The 21,956-nt window shown below is 50.9% G+C and overlaps 1 protein-coding gene across 1 annotated transcript in view; it reads right to left on the reverse strand.

Moving 5' to 3' along the window:
- The window catches only part of LOXL2 (lysyl oxidase like 2), a 93,038-nt gene that overhangs the window by 32,642 nt on the left and 38,440 nt on the right, over nt 1-21,956 (reverse strand). The window contains exons 4-5 of the mRNA XM_021665141.2: nt 8,353-8,564; nt 2,610-2,832 (exon numbers count right to left, since the gene is read on the reverse strand). Of these exons, the coding sequence (XP_021520816.1) occupies nt 2,610-2,832; nt 8,353-8,564 (435 nt within the window). The remainder of the gene's footprint in view (nt 1-2,609; nt 2,833-8,352; nt 8,565-21,956) is intronic.

Below are 21,956 nucleotides of genomic sequence, written 5' to 3' on the forward strand. Positions count from 1 at the left end.
GTGACCATCCATGACCTAAGCTTAATGGAGGCGGAGTGTCAAATAATCTTGCCCCAGCCGGTGGTGGGCAGGCAGTCAGCTGGCCCCAAAGGGAAGAAAGAAACCAAGGGAAAATATGATGTAAGGCCTGCTCGCTCTGTTTTAATTGGTTTGGTATGAACTTGATTCCTTTGCTTTAAACCGCAGAGTAGAGGAATTCCAAAACAGTAGGATCTGGTATTCTGGATGACACACAAGGAAAGCTCAGAGGCTCAGGCTGAGGCTGTGGGAAGGTTGTGGCCATCGAGTCACACATAGGGGCAAGGAGGTACGGGGGAGTTTGGGGGGTGGTGGGCTGATTGTCGGAGGAGGGGAAAGTGGCGCTGTCCAGGTGCGTCCTGGAGCCACACGTATAATGGTGTGGTCACCTCTGTGCTCTTCAGAGGCCCCTGAGGGGACTGAGGGGACAGAGGAGGCAGGGCCTCATGGAAGTGCCAGGAAGTCACTCCTACTAGTCCCCACTCACTCTGCTGAGGAGGGCGGGGCTCCCAGCATGCATTTCACTCCTCTCACTTAAGGCTCAGTCTTTTGTCCAAATCACCACCCAGCCTGAGAGAGGGGCACCCAGTGTGGTTTATCCAGCTCTTGCCATGGTTTCCCTTTTATGTTGGAGGAGTGTAACCACCCCCTTTCCAGAGCAGGCCTTGACAAGGAGGGGAGACAGGGGAGGGAAGGGGGAAAGAGGGAGCGGGGAGAGGAGAGGAGACGAAAGGGCATGGTTGGGGAGGGCTGGGTGGCTCAGCCCCTCTGCTCCTGCATGGCTGCCTGGACCTGCTGACACATCTGGTTGACACACTCTCTGCTCCCACCCCAGAGCCTTTTTGCCTCCTCTGGCTCCCTTTTATCCCTGCCTTGGTGACAGCCCACCTGGAACGCACCCTGCCAAGGCGGTGATTACTACGATCATCATGCTCCTCAGACGCTATCTCTTTACTCAAGTGGAGTCAGCAGACAGTGCCGTTAAGTACTGAGGTTCTACCTGGCACAGGCAATCAGCCCCGAGACATGATCGGTCACTTCTCCTATCCCCGCCCTCCTCTTCCCTGTTGCTATTCCCACACACTCACTAGAAATTAGCTGTTTCCTGAACACAGAAATCAGAGACCCTTTGATGGATACAGAAGAAAGGAAGCAGAGGAAAAAGAAGAGCGAATCAAGAAGAGACGGACAGGGTGTTGCTCTTTTTCAGAGGCCGGGTCAAGCCTGCTGTGGTTGGGTTGCTCTACTTGTCCCAAGAAATCGGCCAGCTGGGCTGGGCACGGTGGCTCACGTCTGTAATTCCAGCACTTTGGGAGGCCAAGGTGGGTGGATCATCTGAGGTCTGGAGTTCAAGACCAGCCTAGCCAACATGGTGAAACCCAGTCTCTACTAAAAATAAAAAAATTAGCCAGGCATGGTAGTGGGTGCCTGTAATCCCAGCTAATTGGGAAGCTGAGTCAGGAGAATCAGAATCGTGTGAACCCAGAAGGCAGAGGTTACAGTGAGCCAGACTGGCACAAGAGTGAAACTCCATCTCGAAAAAGAAAGAAACGAAACTGGCCTGTTGAAATGGGGCTGCTACTTTATATGGGAAGATGTTCATCTGCATTTCTGGAATATACTCACCCCCCCATACACACACATACACTCAGACACGCCCACAGACCCCCATACACACTGACACACACCCACACACTCCCACACACACACCTGACACACCCCCAAGACACACACCCCACCACAGACACTCATACACTCCCACACACTCAGACACACCCCCTCATACATAGACACACCCCCACACATACTCATACACCCCCCACGCTTACACACCCCTCACACCCCCACATTCATACACACACACCCACACTCATACACGCACCCACTCATCCCCACTCACTCATACCCCACACACATACACAGCCCCACACTGACACACACATCCCCTACACTCATACCCCTGTCACAGTCCCACTTACACCCCCACACACACCCACACACACTCTCCCACACTCATACACCCCACACACACCCACAGACACACCCCACACATTCATACACACCCCCACACTCACACCCCCACACACACACACCCCCACACTCACACACACACAGACATGCTGTTTCACATGAATATAACGTGACTAATATATAGACGACTTAGGATATCAGCACGTTTTCTACCTTGGTGGAAGCTTTTTAAAATTGTTATCCATTCTATTGCAAAATAAACCAAATATGCTTGGAAACGTGTGGCGGACTGCATGTGCTTTTTGGTGCTGGGTCACATTTCCCGTTCTCCTTTGGGAATTGTGCACGGGCACAAGGTCCCCGTCACACACCCATTCATGGCCTGCTCACTCTCAGTAAGCAGACAGCACACAGACAGCCTGTGACAACCGACGCTGGGGTATTCTTCTCCCCCATGCAGTCCTTCTCTGCAGAGGACGCTCAGGTCTCAGGGTGAAGCAGTAAGGATGGTGATCTCAGCTGGGGCCAGCCCTCCTCACTCTCCTGGGGTATCATGCCTACTCCCTCCACACCGTCCCATCCCAAGTGCCAAGTAGCCACACCTCATGCCCCATCCTTACCTCTGGCTTGTAGGCTTTCCGGAATCTCGAGGGTCCGTCAGGGCTGAAGACCGGGCCAGGCACACAACTCACCACAGCCGGCAGCCCATTCTCACAGGTGACATTCTTCATGGGGTCCAGTGACACCTGGGGGCCCAGTTTGCAGCTGGAGATGTGGGCCTCTGTGCCAGTGCAGTCCATGGAGAATGGCCAGTAGCGCTGCTTCCTCCGTGATGCAAACATTCTGCAGAGGGCAGGAAGGGACAGGTGACCAGGGCATCATGACACTTACCCCCGATTCCTTCTGCAGCGAGGCAGAACAAGAGAGGTGGGGCCCTGCTCCTGGAGCTCAGCCTTGCTTCACAGAAGGGTCCCAGCTCAGTGCATGCATTCCACCAGCATTCACTGAGCACCTGGTAATGCCGGGCACTACACTGGGCACTGGGGGATAGGACCCAAAGGGTGGACAAGGCCTCCTGCCCTCAGGCAGCTTCCATTCTAGGAGAGAAAAAACTAACTCAATGTAAGAAAATAATAATAATGAAGCCCAGGAATACCAGGAATACAGAATGCACAAAGCTATTTAAAACAGGTGAGGGCTGGGCGTGGTGGCTCATGCTGGTAATCTTAGCACTTTAGGAGGCTGGGCTGGGTGGATCACAAGGTCAGGAGATCAAGACCATCCTGGCCAACATGGTGAAACCCCGTCTCTACTAAAAATACAAAAATTAGCTGGGTGTAGTGGTGCGCATGCCTATAGTCCCAGCTACTCGGGAGGCTGAGGCAGGAGGATCGCTTGAATCTGAGAGGTGGAGACTGCAGTGAGCCAACATCACACCACTGCACTCCAGCCTGGCGACAGAGCAAGACTCCGTATCAGGAAAAAAAAAAAGGTGCGATCCTTGATCCTTGAAAACCCCTCACAGTCTAAAGTAAACCATTTGTTAATCCTAACTCTTCAGATAATTTTAACACAATTTATTGTCATCCCTGCCACTATGCCTGGCTAATTTTTGTATTTTTAGTTGAGATGGGTTTTTGCCTTGTTGGCCAGGCTGGTCTCGAACCCCTGATCTCAAGTGATCCTCCCGCCTCGGCCTCCCAAAGTGCTGGGATTACAGGCGTGAGCCACTGCGCCTGGCCTGTTGTCATTCTTTAGCTTTATTTTTATCAATGAGTAACTTTTTATCAAAAGCTGACTGCTAAACTCTCTCAGTGATCTACAAAATTAACTTTGTATTTCCAATGAAAACAGTCTTAAATTACTACATCTGCTGAATCAAAGTACAATGTGCTTAGCAGTAGAAATTATAATGGTAACAAAACTCAAGATGATCAGTGAGGTTAAGGGTGTCTCTATAATATCCTAGGGAAGCCCTTAGCCTGCATTGCTAGCACGTGCAAAGTATTCCTTTGCATTTTTTTTTTAAGACAGAATATGGATGCAGGTAATTCAGTTTTTTTCTGAAACAGGAACCAACTGACAAGTAAGAGACTGGCTAACAAAAAGGATACCGTGCCTCAGTTTCTTTCTCATGTCCAAAAATCAGAAGTAGTAATAGTATCTACTTCATTAGATTGTTGTGACTGTTTTATTTATTTATTTATTGTTGTTTTGTTTTTTTGGGGATGGAGTCTCACTGTCGCCCAGGCTGGGGTGCACTGGCGCGATCTCGGCTCATGGCAACCTCTGTTTCCTTGGTTCAAGCGATTCTCCTGCCTCAGCCTCCTGAGTAGCTGGGATTACAGGCACACACCACCACGCCCAGCTAATTTTTCATATTTTTTAGTAGAGGCAGAGTTTCACCATGTTGGCCACACTGGTCTCGAACTCCTGACCTCAAGTGGTCTGCCCGCCTGGGCCTCCCAAAATGCTGGGATTACAGGCATGAGCCACCATGCCCAGTCTGTTGTAACAGTTTAAATCAGTTAATACTTGCCACTAAAACAGTGCCCAGACATAGGAAGGGCTACATAACAGTCTGTGAAATAAAGTAAACAAAGAAAACTTTATTGGTTAAAGAAAAAAGAAGAGTGAGAGGAGGGAGGGCTTCCCTAGTTGCAGCGATGGGAGATGACTTTATGGAAGAGGAGGCTTTCCATCAGGCCCTAAATGATGGTGGGATTTGAAACAAAGGAGGTCCAGGAAGGCCTTCCTGCCTGCTCATGCCAACCCAGCTTTTCAGGGCCAGCGGGCTTGTCTCTGTGCAGCAGGACCCAGGGAGATGCCAGAAGGAGCCAGTGGAGGGGTCTCGCTGGGCAGGCTGACCCCGAGAAAGGGCAGAGGCGAAGTCCCGTCCCTGCTGGTCCAGCAGCCCTGGAAGGACCTCCTTTGTCTCAGAGTGAACGGGAAGTGAAGACAGAGGAAGGACAAATCCTACAGACACAGTTACCATCTCTCCTTAACCCAAATTTGAGACTTGTTACAATTCTAGTGTGCTTGTGAATACAATGACACAGAACCTTGCTATGAGGACTATCCTGGTAAATTCAGGGTGCGTGCTCACCACAGCGGCAGCCAGAGCAGAGAACGGCTCAGGAGGGCTATTAATAATCCCAGGAACCACTGCCCCCTCCACACTTCCTGCAAGGCCCCTGCACTTGGACGCCTACACCATGTTCCATTAAGCCCCTAAAAGGGGCGGGAGAAGACATGGCGGGGGAGGGGGAACACCAGCTGCTTGAGGATTGGTCAGACCTCACCGCCTGCCTCGGCTCAGGAAAACCCTTCTGCGTCCAGGTCGAGCCCTCAGTGAGCACCACCCTCTCCAGGAACAGATGTCCTGCGTGCTCAATGGAGAGCGCAGAGCCCACAGCAAACAGAACTGTCCCCAGCAGCCCGGATCTCTCTGACATCAGCCCCCAGGAATGTGCTGCAGATGCTCTAGCACATTCAGGCCTCCCTGAGGCAGCCCTCCCCTCCTCCTTCCCAGGATTTCACTGGGAACAGGCCTCTGAGCTGCAGACGGAGGCCCTCGGAGGGTGGCAGACAGCCTAACCGGCTCCAGGCCTGGAGACTGGAGGGGTGACTGGAGTGAGTGAGGCAGCCTTGGGTGCAGCGGAGCAGAGCAGAAAGCCTGCCTGTGAAAGAGGCAGCTAGGCCAATAGCTGGGCTGCAGGAAGAACACGGAGCTGGGCTGATTGAACCAAGAGTCCTACCCACCAGCTCTCCCCCAGCCAAGGGTGAAGGCAGATGTCGTGGGATTCTACCAGCTGCTGAGTACATCTTTTTCCATGATGCCTTCTGGACGTGGGGAAATAGCACAGGATGGGTTTGAGATGGACTTAAGCTAAAACCCCATAAGCCCCTACTTTGATGTTCTGGGTATTATGCTATGTGGACCAAAGTGTGGCCCACAGTTAGTGAACAGAAATGCTGACCCTGCCTCTGTGGCAGGTGGAGGATGCTGTGGGGAGCTCTCCCTGAAGCCGACCCAGCTGTCCTCCAGGCTCTGCCGGGTGTGGGCTGTGACACTCTGAGTCCACTGCCCTTCAGGCCTCTTCCATGCAGACCCAGGGCTTGGGCCAGTGGTCTCTGAGCCTTACCATGCCCTAGGAGTCCTAGCCCTTTGCTGGCAGATAGCCCACCGAGGCACAGAAACACTTCATAGCACTTTTCTCTTTTGGGCATATGTAGGCTTAACTGTTACTGAGTCCCAGATATGAATATAAAATGACAGGGAAAAGCAAGAAGGTCATGCTTTCCCTCACACTCCTCTGCTAGGAAGGCCGCCCCCCTCCAGCTAGAAGGCTGCAAGAGGGGTTCGTTTCCAGCAGCTCCCGTTCATCTCTCATCCTGCAGACAGCACCACCCACTACCCCCTTCTTGGATCACTCTCAGCCTTGGAAGCCTTATCCTCCCCCTACTTGAAAAGACAAAGCCACAGACGCCAGGGTGGGAGGAGTGGGGAGGGGGTTCCACTGCAGCACGTGACAGGATTACCCAGGGCCCAGCTGCTGAAACTGGCCTGAGATCAACTCCTCAAAAGTCGAGAAGGACTCTGGACTGGCCAGGGTTGGGAGGTGGCTTCCAAACGCCATTTGAACAAGGCGTGTGCTGTGTAGCTCAGAACTGCAGCCAGGCTGGGGGCGCTGGCAGGGCCAGCCAGGTAGGAAGCCTGCCAGGGAAAGGGCTTGCTTTTCTTGGCTCCAATTGGTAAGAAAAGCTGAGAAGGTGTCACCAGGGAAGGAGTCGGGTGGGAGTTCCCCAAAGTATTCCGAGGTTGGTGACTCCTGGTACCAACAGGAAAGAAGGTCTGGGCCATGTCCAGGGGCTGGAATCGCCATTGAGGTTACCCTAGGGTGTTGTGTGCTCACCCCACTGGGTAGCTCTGTGGCCGCACTCATTCATCCACGTGGGGGTCTGGGGGCTGGGACCAAAGTACGCCCCACCCCCTCCAGGCCAGGCTGGGTCAGGGTCAGGGAGGAATATGCAGTCTGCCCAGCACCCCAGGGAACTGGCAGGTAGAGCTGGGGCTTCAAGCTAGGTCTCCTGGAAGCCATGTCTTCTCTTCCTCTGATTTGGAGGGAAAGAGACAGTGCTGTGAGTCTGCACTCTCCACGAGTGTGGACCCTGTAGCTGGACATAGGGGACCTCCAGAGGCCAGGCTGTGCATGAGGCTGGGATCTGCCCCTTCCTGGTTCTATCACGTTTCTCCAATTTCCTCAACTCTTAAACAGACCCCTATTTCCCAGTGGTGTTGTGAGAATTAAATGACTGAGAATAGTGCCTGGCAAGTGGTAAGCCCTTAGTAAAGAGAAGCTAATATTCCTATCATTATTAAGAGGACGGAAGCTGGGAGCAGTGGCTCATGCCTGTAATCCCAGCACTGTGGGAGGCCAAGGCAGGCGGATCAAGAGGTCAGGAGTTTGTGACCAGCCTGACCAACACGCTAAAACCCTGTCTCTACTAAAAATATAAACATTAGCCGGGCGTGGTGGCGTGTGCCTATAATCCCAGCTACTCAGGAGGCTGAGGCAGGAGAATCACTTGACCCCGGGAGGCAGAGGTTACAGTGAGCTGAGATTGCACCACTGCACTCCAGCCTAGGTGACAGAGCGTGATTCTGTCTCAAAAAAAAAAGAGGGAAGACGACCCCGTGATCCACCAAGTATACCCCAAGTAAACGCCAGCTTGTTGGGGTGCTGGAATCCTTCCACCGGATACCCGTTAAGTCAAATGACTCCAGGTTCTGTCCCTGCCTACTTCTTTCCCCCACTGGGAAATATGAACTGTAGCGACCGTAAGAGCACTGGCGGATTTAACCAGGATTGGATGAAGTGAATGGCAATGGTCAGTTTCTCAATGACCTGCAGCAATTTCCAGATTTCTCAGAATCACCATTTGCAGAGGGCAAGTAAACATTTCTTCTTAAGTTAGTGTTGTCTCTGCCGGGCCTGGCTGGGGTATTGCCCTAGCTTAGCTCATGCGGTCCCTCAGCGGGCTAGCAGCACGCCAAGCTGGGGTTCCCTGGGCTGGGGGTACCCTGCACCTCACTTCTGCAATATGCCATCCCTCGGGCTACTCTGGGGATTAGGGTCTATCTCCTGTAGACCTGTGAGTTCCTCAAGGGTTAGGATGCCACAGAGCACCCTTGAACTTGGCACCTGGCCCAGCAGAGGGGCTCTATGCAGGCTGCCTGCAAGGACACCCGCTTGCCTGGCTGTGCCTGGCCAAGGAAAGGCCACCGCCAGGGCGGACTCCTTTAACCAGGTAGGCGGGGCAGGTACCCTCAAAGCCACCCCTTCCGTGCAGTCCTCTTACTTGTACACTTTGGTATTGTACGTCCTCTCCCCAGGGAAGCCAAACATGCCGCAGACCACGCGGGAATTCTTGGCTGTCCAGTGCTTGTCACAGATCTGCTTCCAGGTCTTGCCCTCCTTCACCTCCACGTAGCCCTCCATCACTGGGGTGCGCTTGCGGTAGGCCGAGAGGATGGCTCGGATCCGAATGTCCTCCACCTGGATATTGAGGTTCTGGGAAGAAGGAGGAGTGGAAGGAGAGGGTTACCCTTCTGGCCTCGCTGCAGAGACATCAGGCATTCAGTCCTTCTTTAGTGACTACAGGCTGGACCTGCCACTGGCCTGCCTGTGCCCTTGGGCCCTGCAGTGAGCTCCAGGCACCCCCGAGGAGCACAAGGCCCAAGCTGCAGTTAGAGAGCGCTGTGCATGGGTGGTAGTGAGGCTGCAAGGACCCAACAGGGAGTGGGGCGACCTGGAGCAGTCAGAGAAGACTCGGAGACCCATGGGCTTCTCCCACATCCAAACCTAAGATCTTGGAGAGCACAGGGCAGCAGCCTCTTCCTGCACAGGCCTCGAAATAAATGCGTGGGAGAGAAGGGGTTCTTTGAATGTGGATTTCACATTTCATTCCAAAGCACGTGTGTATGTGCCTGTGAGTGTGTCTCTGTGTATCTCCCTGACTGATCTTTCAGTAAAAGTGGAGTTTCAGATAGAGGAGCCCCAGATGTCCTGAAGCTGGTGGTGCCACCTTCCAGACTCCCTCATACCCCAGGGGTGGGTATTCCTCTGTTCAAAATTTCTTAGAGAGGCCTGAGAGAAGGGGCAGGGCTTAGAGAGAAAGGAAGCAGAGATTCTGGCATTGAGCATCCTGTGTGCAGAGACCCACACCCGCCTGGCAGGGATCAGGGAGGTAGGGTTGGGGACAACTGTTTGGCCACAGCAAGTAAAGGAGAGACTGCAAACGCCTTGAGTCCCTTGCAGGGTCCCCTTCCCACACCGACCCCACCCATCTATCTGTGGAGTGGAGGACAGGGGCTGGGGTCAGGGTTGGAAAGATTCATTGGCAAGGAGGAGTCCTCACATTCTTTGGGAGGAGGTGGAGGAGGGCTGGAGGGGCACAGATGGGAGGAAGGCGCCTGTCTCCCTGACACGTGGGCATTCCTCCTCCCTTGACATGGAGCTGGAACACCTGCGTACCACCTACACCTGGGTCCTGGGGATCTGACAGGAAAGGGAGCCTGGAGAGGCCAAGCTGGATGGGAGGAGCAGAGGTTCCTGGAGTTACAGTGGCACTTACTGATGCCTTTCCAAGACCTGCCATAACAGGCTCCAAATACTACGGAAGCTCCCTCCTGAATCACATGGCCAGCCATCACCAGCTCTTGCTACAGTCCCTGACTGAGGGCCAGCAACCACAGAGCTCTTTATTCTTTTAATTAATTAATAATAATAATAATTATTATTATTATTTGAGGCAGGGTCTCACTCTGTTGCCCAGGCTGGAGCACAGGGGTGTGACCATGGCTCACTGCAGTCTCATATCCTGGGCTCAAGCAATCCTCCCACTTCAGTCTCCCAAGTAGCTGGGAGTACAGGTGTCGACCACTATGCCCAGCTAATTTTAAAATATATCTCAGAGATGAGGTATATGTTGCCTAAACTGGTCTCAAACTCCTGGCCTCAAGGGATCCCCCCACCTTGGCCTCCCAAAGTGCTGGAATTACAGGTGTGAGCCACTGCAGCCGGCTCCTTCTAAAACACAGATCTAACCTTGTCCCTTGACTAGCTCTTATTTGTCTATGTAATACCCTCATATTGAGTGAGATGTTCTCAGGCATTCAGAACGGATTCCACCTATGCCTCCAGCCCCGTCACTGCCCCAGCTTCACATGGATCGGCAGACACCATGAATTGCGGCACAGAACAGCAACAGCTACCACAGAGCAGGCAACAGGTGCCCAGCCCTGTGCGACGTGCTTTCCTGGCGTTCTCCTACCTAACCCTCACACGCTGTAATGAAGTGGTGGATGGCTATTGCCATCCCCATCTTAAAAACGAGACGTAACACCATAAAAACATTAGAAGGAAACCTAGGCAAAACCATTCAGGACATAGGCGTAGGCAAGGACTTTATGACCAAAACACCAAAAGCATTGGCAACAAAAGCCAAAATAGACAAATGGGACCTAATCAAACTCCACAGCTTTTGCACGGCAAAAGAAACAGTCAATAGAGTGAATCGGTAACCAACACAATGGGAAAAAATCTTTGCAGCCTACCCGTCTGACAAAGGGCTGATATCCAGAATTTACAATGAACTAAAAAAGATTTACAAGAAAAAAACAAACAAGCCCATTCAAAAATGGGCGAAGGATATGAACAGATACTTTACAAAAGAAGACATACATGAGGCCAACAAACATATGAAAAAATGCTCATCATCACTGGTCATTAGAGAAATGCAAATCAAAACTACATTGAGATACCATCTCACGCCAGTTAGAACGGCGATCATTAAAAAATCCAGAGACAACAGATGCTGGAGAGGATGTGGAGAAATAGGAACACTTTTACACTGTTGGTGGGAATGTAAATTAGTTCAACCACTGTGGAAAACAGTGTGGCGATTCCTCAAGGACCTAGAAATAGAAATTCCATTTGACCCAGCAATCCCATTACTGGGTATATATCCAAAGGATTATAAATCGTTCTACTATAAGGACACATGCACACGAATGTTCATTGCAGCACAGTTTACAATAGCAAAGACCTGGAACCAGCCCAAATGCCCATCGATGATAGACTGGACAGGAAAAATGTGGCACATATACACCATGGAATATTATGCAGCCATTAAATACGAGGAGTTCACATCCTTCGTAGGGACATGGATGAACCTGGAAAACATCATTCTCAGCAAACTGACACAAGAACACAAAATCAAACACCACATGTTCTCACTCATAGGCGGGTGTTGAACAAGGAGAACACATGGACACAGGGAGGGGAGCACTATACACGGGGGTCTGTTGGGGGGAGGGGGGATAGCGGGGGGGTGGGGAGTTGGGGAGGGATAGCATGGGGAGAAATGCCAGATATAGGTGAAGGGGAGGGAGGCAGCAAATCATACTGCCACGTATGCACCCGTGCAACAACCTTGCACGTTTTTCACATGTACCCCAAAACCTAAAATGCAATAAAAAAATAAAAATAAATAAATAAATAAATAAAAAAACGAGAATACCAGCTGATTCCAGTCCCCTTGCCTGGACCCCCCAGAGGTGCAATGAAAGACGCACACACACTGTGAGTCGGCCAAAGAGCAGGAGGTACGGCCGGTCTGAGTGGGGATGGAAGGCAGAAGGAACCCAGTGCCCCAACTGCCCCAGCCGTGCCCAGCCGAGATGCAAACGAACCACAAGGTTGAACAGAACCATTCTGTGGGTGCCCAGGGATTCACGTCTCATCACGGGCTTCAGGGTCCACAGCCAGGCCCGGCTCCAGGTCCTGCAGGGCAGTGGAAAGTATGTGGGCCTGGAGTGATGGCACTTGGCTCCGTTTCCTTTCCACCAGAGCGGAAGGAATGCTGCCAGTGGCAGGATTATACCCCAGCCTGGATCCTGGATCCTTTACAGCCCTCATTCAGGCTGCAGGACCCGTGCCACCAAGACACATGGACAGAGGTGAGCCAAGAAAGGGCCTGAGGTCTAACCCAGCCCACGAGCCGGCCGCCTTCTGTCTCCTCCCACCTCGGGAAGCCGGGCTAGAATTCCAGTGTGTAACTGTCATGCCCAGAAGGAAAGTTACTGCCTAGCATGAGGCCTGCGCTTCACGGGGCAGGCAGCCCGGGCTGACCTTTGGTTCACAGATCCTTTCCCCTGCAGTGGGCAGCAGTGCCGGCTCGCAGCAGGGAAGGTGTGACCCCCAGCACCTGGCCGCCACAAGAGGAGGAAGAAGGCCCGGCTGGAGGAGCTCAGCAGACCCCGCTGGAAAGAGCTACGCGGGCCTGAGGCCAGCACACACCAACCAGCACTTGCACTCATTCCTGCGATGATACTGGGCAGGCTCCTCTGCTAAATATGGCTGGTGGGGAGAGCCACGGGGCTCCACCACGAAGGCAATGCAGCCTGGAAAGAGAAAGGGCTAGCAGCAGGTCTCGTCATCCTCATTCTTCCACCGACTCACTGCATACGTGTTTATGCATCTGTGTGTGTGTGTGCATGGTGGTAGAAAATGTGCATGTGATATATGCGTGATGGTGTGTTTGTGAGTGCTGGTGTGTCCATGTGTCATGTGAGTCTGTGTGTGTGTCTCTGGGACTGTGTATCTCTGTGTGTGTCTGTGTGCATGATGATGCATGCATGACAGGGTTTAATGTGTATGCCTGTGTGTTGTGGTTCTCTGTGTACTCTCTCTGTATGAGTGTCTATGTTACATGGGTCTCTGTATGTACAGAGTATGCATTTGTTTGTGTGTCTTATGGTGGAGGAAATTCTGCAAGGATCTTGTTCCTTGAAAGGCCTTAGGAAAGCAGTCACGACACGCTTCACACTCATTTCTTCAAACTGGAACGTCTTCTCCTCGTCTCCCTCCAAAGAACCAAAGCCTCCCCAGTCTTTAAGGCTCAAATCCACCTTATTCATTCATTCATTTAACAAAACGCAGTCTCTACCCTCCCTGGGCCTTACTGGGCTTCCTCCTTACACTGCAACCATAGAGCCCTGTCTCAGCTCTTAATAATGACAGCTATGGGCATCATTTATCAAACACCAATTTACTGCAGGCTAGGTTCTTTTTTATTTTTATTTAATTATTTATTTTTTGGAGAGGGAGTCTTGCTCTGTCACCCAGGCTGGAGTGCAGTGGCACGATCTCAGCTCACTGCACCCTCCGCCTCCCAGGTTCAAGCGATTCTCCTGCCTCAGCCTCCTGATTAGCTGGGATTACAAGCATGCACCACCATGCCTGGCTAATTTTTTGTATTTTTAGTAGAGACAGGGTTTCACCATGTTGGCCAGGCTGGCCTTGAACACTTGACCTCGTGATCCACCCACCTCGGCCTCCCAAAGTGCTGGGATTACAGGCGTGAGTCACTGCGCCTGGCCAACTGCAGGCTAAGTTCTATACAGAAAACTTTATATCCACTCCATGATTCAATTCCCATGGAAGCTTTCAAGATGGCTCCTGGTCCACCCATTTAGAGGTGAAAACATGAGAAATGCTGGCAAGCTTTTGCAAGTTATCCAAGTTTACACAGCCAATAAATAGGTAAACAAGTATGCAAATCGAGTTCTGACTCCAAATCTGTGCTCCAGGCTCATAATGACCACTGGTCTCTAAGCAGTCCTCATCTCATGCCTGTGTCCGATCCATTGCCTGGTACTGAGGGTGACTCACCCAGGGCAGGGCCTGGGGCTCAGAATTCTGGGTGTCCCCTTCAGCCACCTGAAGGGTGCTGGTGCTGTGCACACTGGAAGTCCAGCACCCTACGTCGAGGAGCAGTGAGTCAGACCAGAGTGTGTATGTGAGAGGAGAGCTAGGCGCTAGGCATTCTTGCCTTTAGGCCAGCGGGAAGAGGCAGGGAAACCCTTTGGGGCACACATTTGGTGCTCACACAGGCTAACCAGCTCACAGAGGCTTAGTGAGACCTCTTAGAAAACACGCGCACACACATCACCCATCACCTCTCTCTTAACTTCACTGCTGTGGAATCCCTTCCATAACCACAAGTATTATGATATATTTTCCCTAGGAGTTCAGCCCCAAAAGTGAAGAGAAAGTTTGAAATATTAAAATATACCCACTTTTTTTTTCTTTTTTAAATGAAAGGCTCCCTAGGCTTGCGAGTTTAAAATTCAGCCCCAAATCCCAGAAGCTGGTCAAGTACCCTGCACATATTAAAATTCAAACTAAAACCTGATGCTGTCCCTCTTGCCAGAGACAACAGTGCACCCAGGCCTCCAAAAAGCTTCCCTCCAAGGGAGACACAGAAACCCCAGGATGTGTGGTCCTCAGAGCTCATTACATCCTCCAGCAGGGCCTGAGGCTCTGGGAGTGATTTGTACCCGCTCCCAGAAGTGAAAACTAAGGCACAGCCAGGCAAGGGACTTGTGACTTCAGCCAGAGAGGGAGGGAGCTCTGGGCTCTGACTCTCAGGTTTATGCCTGAATGACATTTAACATTTGCAGCATCTGTCCATGACTTGTAAATTCCAGAATGAGATAGTCTGGGGCTGTCGCCAATGAGGAAAAATCACCCATATTGAAAGTCTACCTGGAAGTTGCATCAGAGAAAGGTACAAGGAGAAGCAAAGCAAGACAGCCAGCCTACATGAATCCATGTTACAGTCGCTCTAAACTCTCAGCACCAGGCACGTTGGCAAGGCCAGGTCTTAGCTCAGTGGTCCTTCTTCCCGCTGTTCTAGAAGTCGTAATTTAATATCAGTCCAGGCTTTCTGGGCTGAGAAGTCATCCTGGGGGTGAGAGGACCATGTTGGGAAGACATAACATCATGCCAACATGTCAATGAGAATGTCTGACTGTCCACTCTAGCCAGCCTCTGCTCACCTCACATGCAGCCTCCCACGACCACCAGCAAGTTCCTGCATCTTCCTCTCAGAGCCTGAAGCTTTCCTACTTTGGCTATTTAAAAACAAAACAGGGCTGGACACGGTGCCTCACACCTCTAATCCCAGCACTTTGGGAGGCTGAGGCGGACGGATCACCACGTCAGGAGTTCGAGACCAGCCTGGCCAATATGGTGAAACCCCATCTCTACTAAAAATACAAAAAAAATTAGCCAGGCATGGTGGCACATGCCTGTAATTCCAGCTACTTGGGAGACTGAGGTAGGAGAATTGCTTGAACCTGGAAGGTGGAGGTTACAAGTAGCTGACATCGCATCACTGCACTCCAGCCTGGGCAACAGAGCGAGACTCTGTCTCAAAACCAACCAACCAACCGACCCAGGCCGGACGTGGTGACTCACGCCTCTAATCCCAGTACTTTGGGAGGCTAAGGTGGGCGGATCACTTGAGGTCAGGATTTCAAGACCAGCCAGACCAAGGTGGTGAGAACCCATCTCTACTAAAAAAAAAAAAAAAAAAAAAATACAAAAAATAGCCGAGCGTGGTGGTGCACACCTGTAATCCCAGCTACTCAAGAGGTTGAGGCAGGAGAACTGCTTGAATCCGGGAGATAGAGGTTGCGGTAAGCCGAGATGGTGCCACTGCACTCCAGACTGGGCAACAGAGCAAGACTCTGTCTCAAAATAAATAAATAGGCTGGGCACAGTGGCTCATACCTATAATCCTGGCACTTGGCGAGGCTAAGGCAGGCAGATCATTTGAGGTCAGGAGTTCAAGACCAGCCTGACCAACATGGTGAAACACCGTCTCTACTAAAAATACAAAAAAATTACCCAGGTATGGTGGTGGGCACCTGTAGTCCCAGCTACTCAGGAGGCTGAGGCAGGAGAATCCCTTGAACCCGGGAGGCAGAGTTTGCAGTGAGCCAAGGTCACGCCACTGTATTCCAGCCTGGGCGACAGACCGAGACTCCATCTCAAAAAATAAACAAACGAACAAACAAACAAACAAATAATAAAATAAAACAGGCTGGGTGTGGTGGCTCACACCTGTAATATCCTCATGCTTTAAGAAGCTGAGGCAGGAGGATGGCTTGAGGCCAGGAGTACAAGACCAACCTAGGCGACAGAATGAAACCTCATTTCTTCAAAAGAAAAAAAAAGTTAAAAAATTAGCTGGGCACATGCCCATAGTCCTACCTCCCAGGAGGCTGAGGTGGGAGGTTCACCTGAGCCTAGGAGTTTGAGGCTGCAGTGAACTAGGATTGTGCCACTGGACTCCAGCCTAAGCGAGAGAGCGAGAATTTCTCTCTAAAGAACAAAACGAAACAGCAGCCTCCCAGATACAGACCCACATCCCAGCTGCCTGCCTGACACCCTCCTCAGCACCTCCACCCAAACACATCCAAGATGGCTTCAACTCTTCCTCTTTTCATTAAGCCTTGAGGGACGCTCCTGCCTCCAGCTTTGCAGACCTTCGTTACCCTCTCTCTTCCTCACTCATGCGGCCATTCAGCCCTAGCAAGACCTCTGCCCTTCTATCAGCTTGCCCTTCCCGCTCCCAATTCCCAGGCAGCTGTGCAAGGAGAATGCGTGGGAGCCTAAGAACGGTGTGACAATTTCGTCATCTCACCTAGGCCCACACTGTCTCCTCACCTCTGGTTTCTTCTCCCATCCATTCAGCCTCTTTGACCACAGAGCATTCAAGATCTTCCTGGTGGCCCACCTGCCTTAGGCCCATCCCACAGCCTGCCATTCTCTGTCCCTTCTTTTTACCTAACACAATCCCGCCAATCATCAGGGAAAATGTTATTCATCCATTCAAATATATTTGCCCAGTGCTACCATGTCCCAAGTACTGTGTGAGACCTTGAAAGGACAGACAGGCATGGTCCTTGCTGTCACGAGGTCCCTAATCTAGAGAAGGAGAGGCGGCACCAGCATCTTCATGAAGCCCCCTCTCCTGCCCCCAAATATCACACCCACAGGACTGATTTCCTCTTTATTCCTCCAGCACTGGCATTCTGGTGACTCATTGGGTTACTGGCTTAAACTGACTGTCTTGTACTAGTATTTCCTTTTCCACATGCTTTTGCCACTCAATTGGACTGTGAATCCCGTAAGGGCAAAACTCTGCTTATTCATTTTTGTATTACTCACACAGTAAGAATTTATTACTGGTTCCTTCCAACCATGTTTGAGGACCCACTATAGCCAGACACATAGTGGGCCCTCAAACATGTTTGGAAGGAACCAGTAATGATTTCTTCAAAATCCAACAACAGGAGTTTAGCTTAGCTAGACATGCTGAGTGCCAAGTCCAACATTCTAATAAAGACTCTTTTCATTCTTTGTTTAATGCAAAATAAACAGCTAGGCAGTCCTCACCTCTCTTCGTAACATAAGCAGGACTTGTGTGGCTTACGGATAGACAAGAGAACATGTAAGCTTTGTCCAGCCATTCTTCTGTCACCCGAGCTCTCTAACACCCTCTCCCCTTTTCCCTTGAGATCTGACACTCACAAATAGTTTCTGAACTGAATTAAAAGCCGTTCTGATCCACAGCACACAGTCAGTTGGCTTGGCTAAGTGGGTATTATCTATACACAGTATAAGGCATGCTATATTCGAAGAGTCTGACTGTGTTTTAATTATCCCCTTTCGATGATCCAATCAGAAACTCTTAGTTTAAGAAGCTGCTGAGGGCCGGGCACAGTGGCTCATGCCTGTAATCCCAGCACTTTGGGAGGCTGAGGCAGGCAGATCACCTGAGGTCAGGAGTTTTAAACCAGCCTGCTCAACATGGGGAAGCCCCGTCTCTACTAAAGATAAGAAAATGAGCCTGGAATAGTGGTGCGTGCCTATAATCCCAGCTACTCAGGAGGCTGAGGCAGGAGAGTTGTTTGAACCCAGGAAGCGGGGGTTGCAGTGAGCCAAGATGGCGCAGTTGCACTCCAGCCTGATGACATGAGTGAAACTTGGTCTCAAAAAAAAAAAAACTGCTGGTAACATTCTACAGCCTGTGACTTCCAGATGGAAGAAAAGGAGAGAGGAAAGGCATTTCAACAATTTCTGTTCATCAGTTCTAGGTGATAGAGGCCACTGGGGGCAGCATGGGGGTGGCCTGGAGAGCTGAGGTCATGCTGACACCACCAAAGGAAAGAGCCGGTAGTCTGTCGTGCCCTTCCTCCTATAAATCAAGAGCTTTGCAACACTGCTGGAAAACTGAATGCTCTCTGTTTCATTTTCCAAGCAGGCAGCCACTTGGGTAGGTAACAGAGGCTGCTTCTTTGGAGAATGGGCAAGCCCTGCTGTCGGCAGGAAGCCGGCGGGACACCTGTTCCAACAACCAGCCCCTGTGACCCAGGCAGTTCCTCCTGTCCTGGTCAGGCCCGACTGCCCACCACACACCCTGGTGGGGAATCTGATGCTTCTCTTCACAGCAATCATCACCATGGTAACACAGTCACGATGCGTGAGACTGTTTCTCTACTGCTAGATGGAAAGCTCAGGGTGGGCAAGATGGTCTGTTCCATCACTCCCTTTATCTTCATGCCTGGCGTAGGGTCTGGTGCTGAACTGAAATGTATCGGGTGAATGAATGAACAGATCCTTAGCAAAAGCCTCCTGGAGATGAGGTTGGGAGATTCCTTGGCATTGACACCCAGCATGGCTGAGGTGACTCAACTAAGCCATTTACGCTCATTGCAGAACCAGGCTGACCACTGTCACTCCGCCCTAGTCAGGTCACCAGCCCTCCCTGCAGAGTGGAGCTGCCCACGCCAGAGAGGGGCTTTCTCCAGCCCAGATCAAGCCCCTACTTCCTCAGGATAGCAACTTTCCCACAGGTTTCCTCATTCACCTCTCTTCTCCAAACTGCCATGCAACTGAGGACCCAATCACTCTCTCCAAAGTTCGAGTACATCCTGTTCAATTATTTACTTCATCTAAAACAAATTATAAGGCTACTTATTCATGTGCAATCTAATAAATAAATGTAAGGTTGTGTATTGGTTTATTTCATCTTACAAATAGTTATAATGGTTTTTATACTTTTCAAAGCACTGTATCTGCAACACCCGGGCTGGAAACCAAGTTCCCATCTGTTATCCACATATACACCCTTTTGCATTTCAGATTTTCAGTTGGGAAAACAGGTCACCTTAGAACCACTTGCCTTGTGTGTCCCTGTGGTAGCTGGCAAGCCTAGGCGACACACAGGCTCTTAGTAAATAGAATTGTGGAACGTGAGGGCTGGACAGGATCTTTTTTTTTTTTTTTTCCTTTTAACGGAGTCTTGCTCTGTCGCCCAGGCTGGAATACAGTGGCGCGATCTTGGCTCACTGCAACCTCCACCTCCCAGGTTCAAGCAGATAGTTTTTTGTATTTTTAGTGGAGACAGGGTTCTCGCCATGTTAGCCAGGCTGGTCTCGAACTCCTGACCTCAAGTGATCTGCTCACCTTGGCGTCCCAAAGTGCTGGGATTACAGGTGTAAGCCACCTCGCCCAGCCCTGGACGGGATCTTACATAACCTCTTGCCCAAGCTCCCAGTGAGGTGGGAGAGACAAAACCCAGGAGAGCTACATCTGATTGTCCAGCCAGACAGTTCACCAAGACCGAGGGTTCAGGCTGTGAGCCTTCATCATGGCTTCTTCCGCCCTTGCTGAAAAGTCCGGCACAATCTACCCGCTTGCTACCATTTCTCTTCCTACTACAGACAGGCCATCCAGCTACACTGGGACCATCTGGGAACGGGGTCTATATTTAGGCTTGGAGGAACCACTACCTTCTAAACTGCACAGAGGTGAAAACAGGCCTCCCTGTTTCCCAAAACCACCCAGTGCAACCTCTCTGGTGGGAGCCAGGGGAGAGATGAGATTCCTGGCTGGAAAGGGCTCAGAATTTTCGGAAGTCCTTCTAGAGACCTTTCCCTTTTAGGCTGAAGCCCTCCACCCCCTGCTGCCCCCAGACAGATAAAGCTGCCACTGGGAGGGCAATGCTGAAACATTTGGCAGCTGACTGTGACTAATAAAAACCTGGACCCAAGGAATTTAAAAAATTCACAGCAGTCTCAGCCTCTGTGGTTAAGATGAGAAGAAAGGGCTTTTTCAGGTCTCAGTGTCCTTCCCGAAGAACATGAGAGAGAAGAGAATGGGGGAAAAGGTTCTTCCCTAGGGTGGAAACAAATCGCTTTCTCCTCATTCTGTCCTCATCACCCCTCTGTCGGCCCCTCAAGACCTCTGGGGCTGTCCACTTTTACGAAGGGAAAACTGAGGCTCAGAGGTCATTCAGGGGATAGGCAACACTTAAATCTCACAGCCTGGGGATTTCCAATCAGTTCTGGCAATGGAATTGCTTTTTGCAAAAGAGCCTTTAGAAGATGGGCATAGCGGCTCACGCCTGTAATCCCAGCACTTTGGGAGGCCAAGGTGGGCGGATCACCTGAGGTCAGTAGTTCGAGACCAGCCTGACCAACATGGAGAAACCCCATCTCTACTAAAAATGCAAAATTAGCCAGGCGTGGTGGCGCACGCCCGTAACTCCAGCTACTCGGGAGGCTGAGGCAGGAGAATCACTTAAACCTGGGAGGCGGAGATTTTGGTGAGCAGAGGTCACGCTGTTGCACTCCAGGCTGGGCAGTAAGAGTGAAATTCTGTCTCAAAAAAAAAAAAAAAAAGATGGGCAAGGAAGAAGGTGGGGTGGGGAAAAGAAAAAAGAAAAGACCAGGATGCTCCCTGACCTAACAACACACAGCCCAGCCACGAAGGTTCCTGAGCACATGACCTGGCCACGTGCAGAGCAGCCAGGCAGCAGAGGTTTACTCAGCAGGGCATCTGGATTTGTCATCTCTCCTTATCTAATGCTTTTTCCAACTGGTCTACCCGCCATGGGCGGAAACAAAGCCTCTCGATTTAAGAGGCTCTGAAATCCTGGGAGGTTTGGCTGGGGCTCTGTTTGCCAGGTTTAAAAGAGATCTGTTCACTTGGAGCCAAGAGTATTTGACATTTGCTTATTTGTTCCTACTTACCTCCTTTTAAGAAAGTTTTGAAGACTGACCTAAAACTCATTTTCTTTATATCCAGACAAACTTCTGTTTGATAGGACAGTGTCCAGGGACCCAGGAAGGGTCAGTCACTCTGGACATACAGCTGTGAGTTCCAGTCTCCACTGGGACTGGAACCTGGGGGTTCTGCCTTCAATTCTGGAGTCCAAAACTGAGAATATACAAGATATGACGATACAGCCTATGTTAGAGAAGGGGAAAACTGAGAACCTGCCTGGTTAATTTCCTGGATAAAATGAACCAAGGCTGGTGATTCAGTGGTAGGACTAACCCAGTACAGCACTTTTGAGTCTGCAAAGCACTTTTACAGCAATCATCTGATTTTGTTCCCCTACAGAATATTTAAAACTACCTTGTAAATGATGAATGCACGCTACGTCTTTCTGATGGAGAAACCACTGCCACTGGACTACAGACCGTCACAGCTGAAAGGGATTGAATTCAACTTGCTGGACACTACCCAGTTGAAGTGAACCCTTGCCCAATTGTTCTGGAAGCTGGTCAAAAGGCAGCTTAGGGTACGAACCTATGAACTTTCCCTTGGTGAGGTCATTTATATGAAGAAGTGTGATTTTTTTCCCTCCTCTAGAGGGGAATTCACAAACTATCAGGAGCCCCCAAGGATTCTCCAAGCAGCTGTAGGAGTCCAGGGAAGCACAGTTAGCTCATTAAGTGAAATTCCATCAGCCAGGCTCCAGGGCTTAGTGACTCATGCCTCTGGCATTCCAGAGTAGGATGAAATTGGTCTAGACTGATGCAGTTTTCTTCCACTCTCTGCTCTGGGAATTCAGTGCACTCTGGAGGAAGCATGGGCTGTGAGGGTCATCTGTAATTATCTGTGCTCTATCCCCAATCTCCAGGGGTTAATGAGGGTGAATGTTACAGAGTCCAGCCCACACCCTTGCAGAGCACCGTGGGAAGGGATATGGACGCCCTTATCACATTCATTAGCCCAGTGGTCTACAACCGGGGTCAC

This window comes from Aotus nancymaae, unplaced genomic scaffold (genome assembly GCF_030222135.1).
Source record: "Aotus nancymaae isolate 86718 unplaced genomic scaffold, 86718_ANA_hifiasm-v0.15.2.pri h1tg000079l, whole genome shotgun sequence".
Classification (NCBI taxonomy): Eukaryota; Metazoa; Chordata; class Mammalia; order Primates; family Aotidae; genus Aotus; species Aotus nancymaae.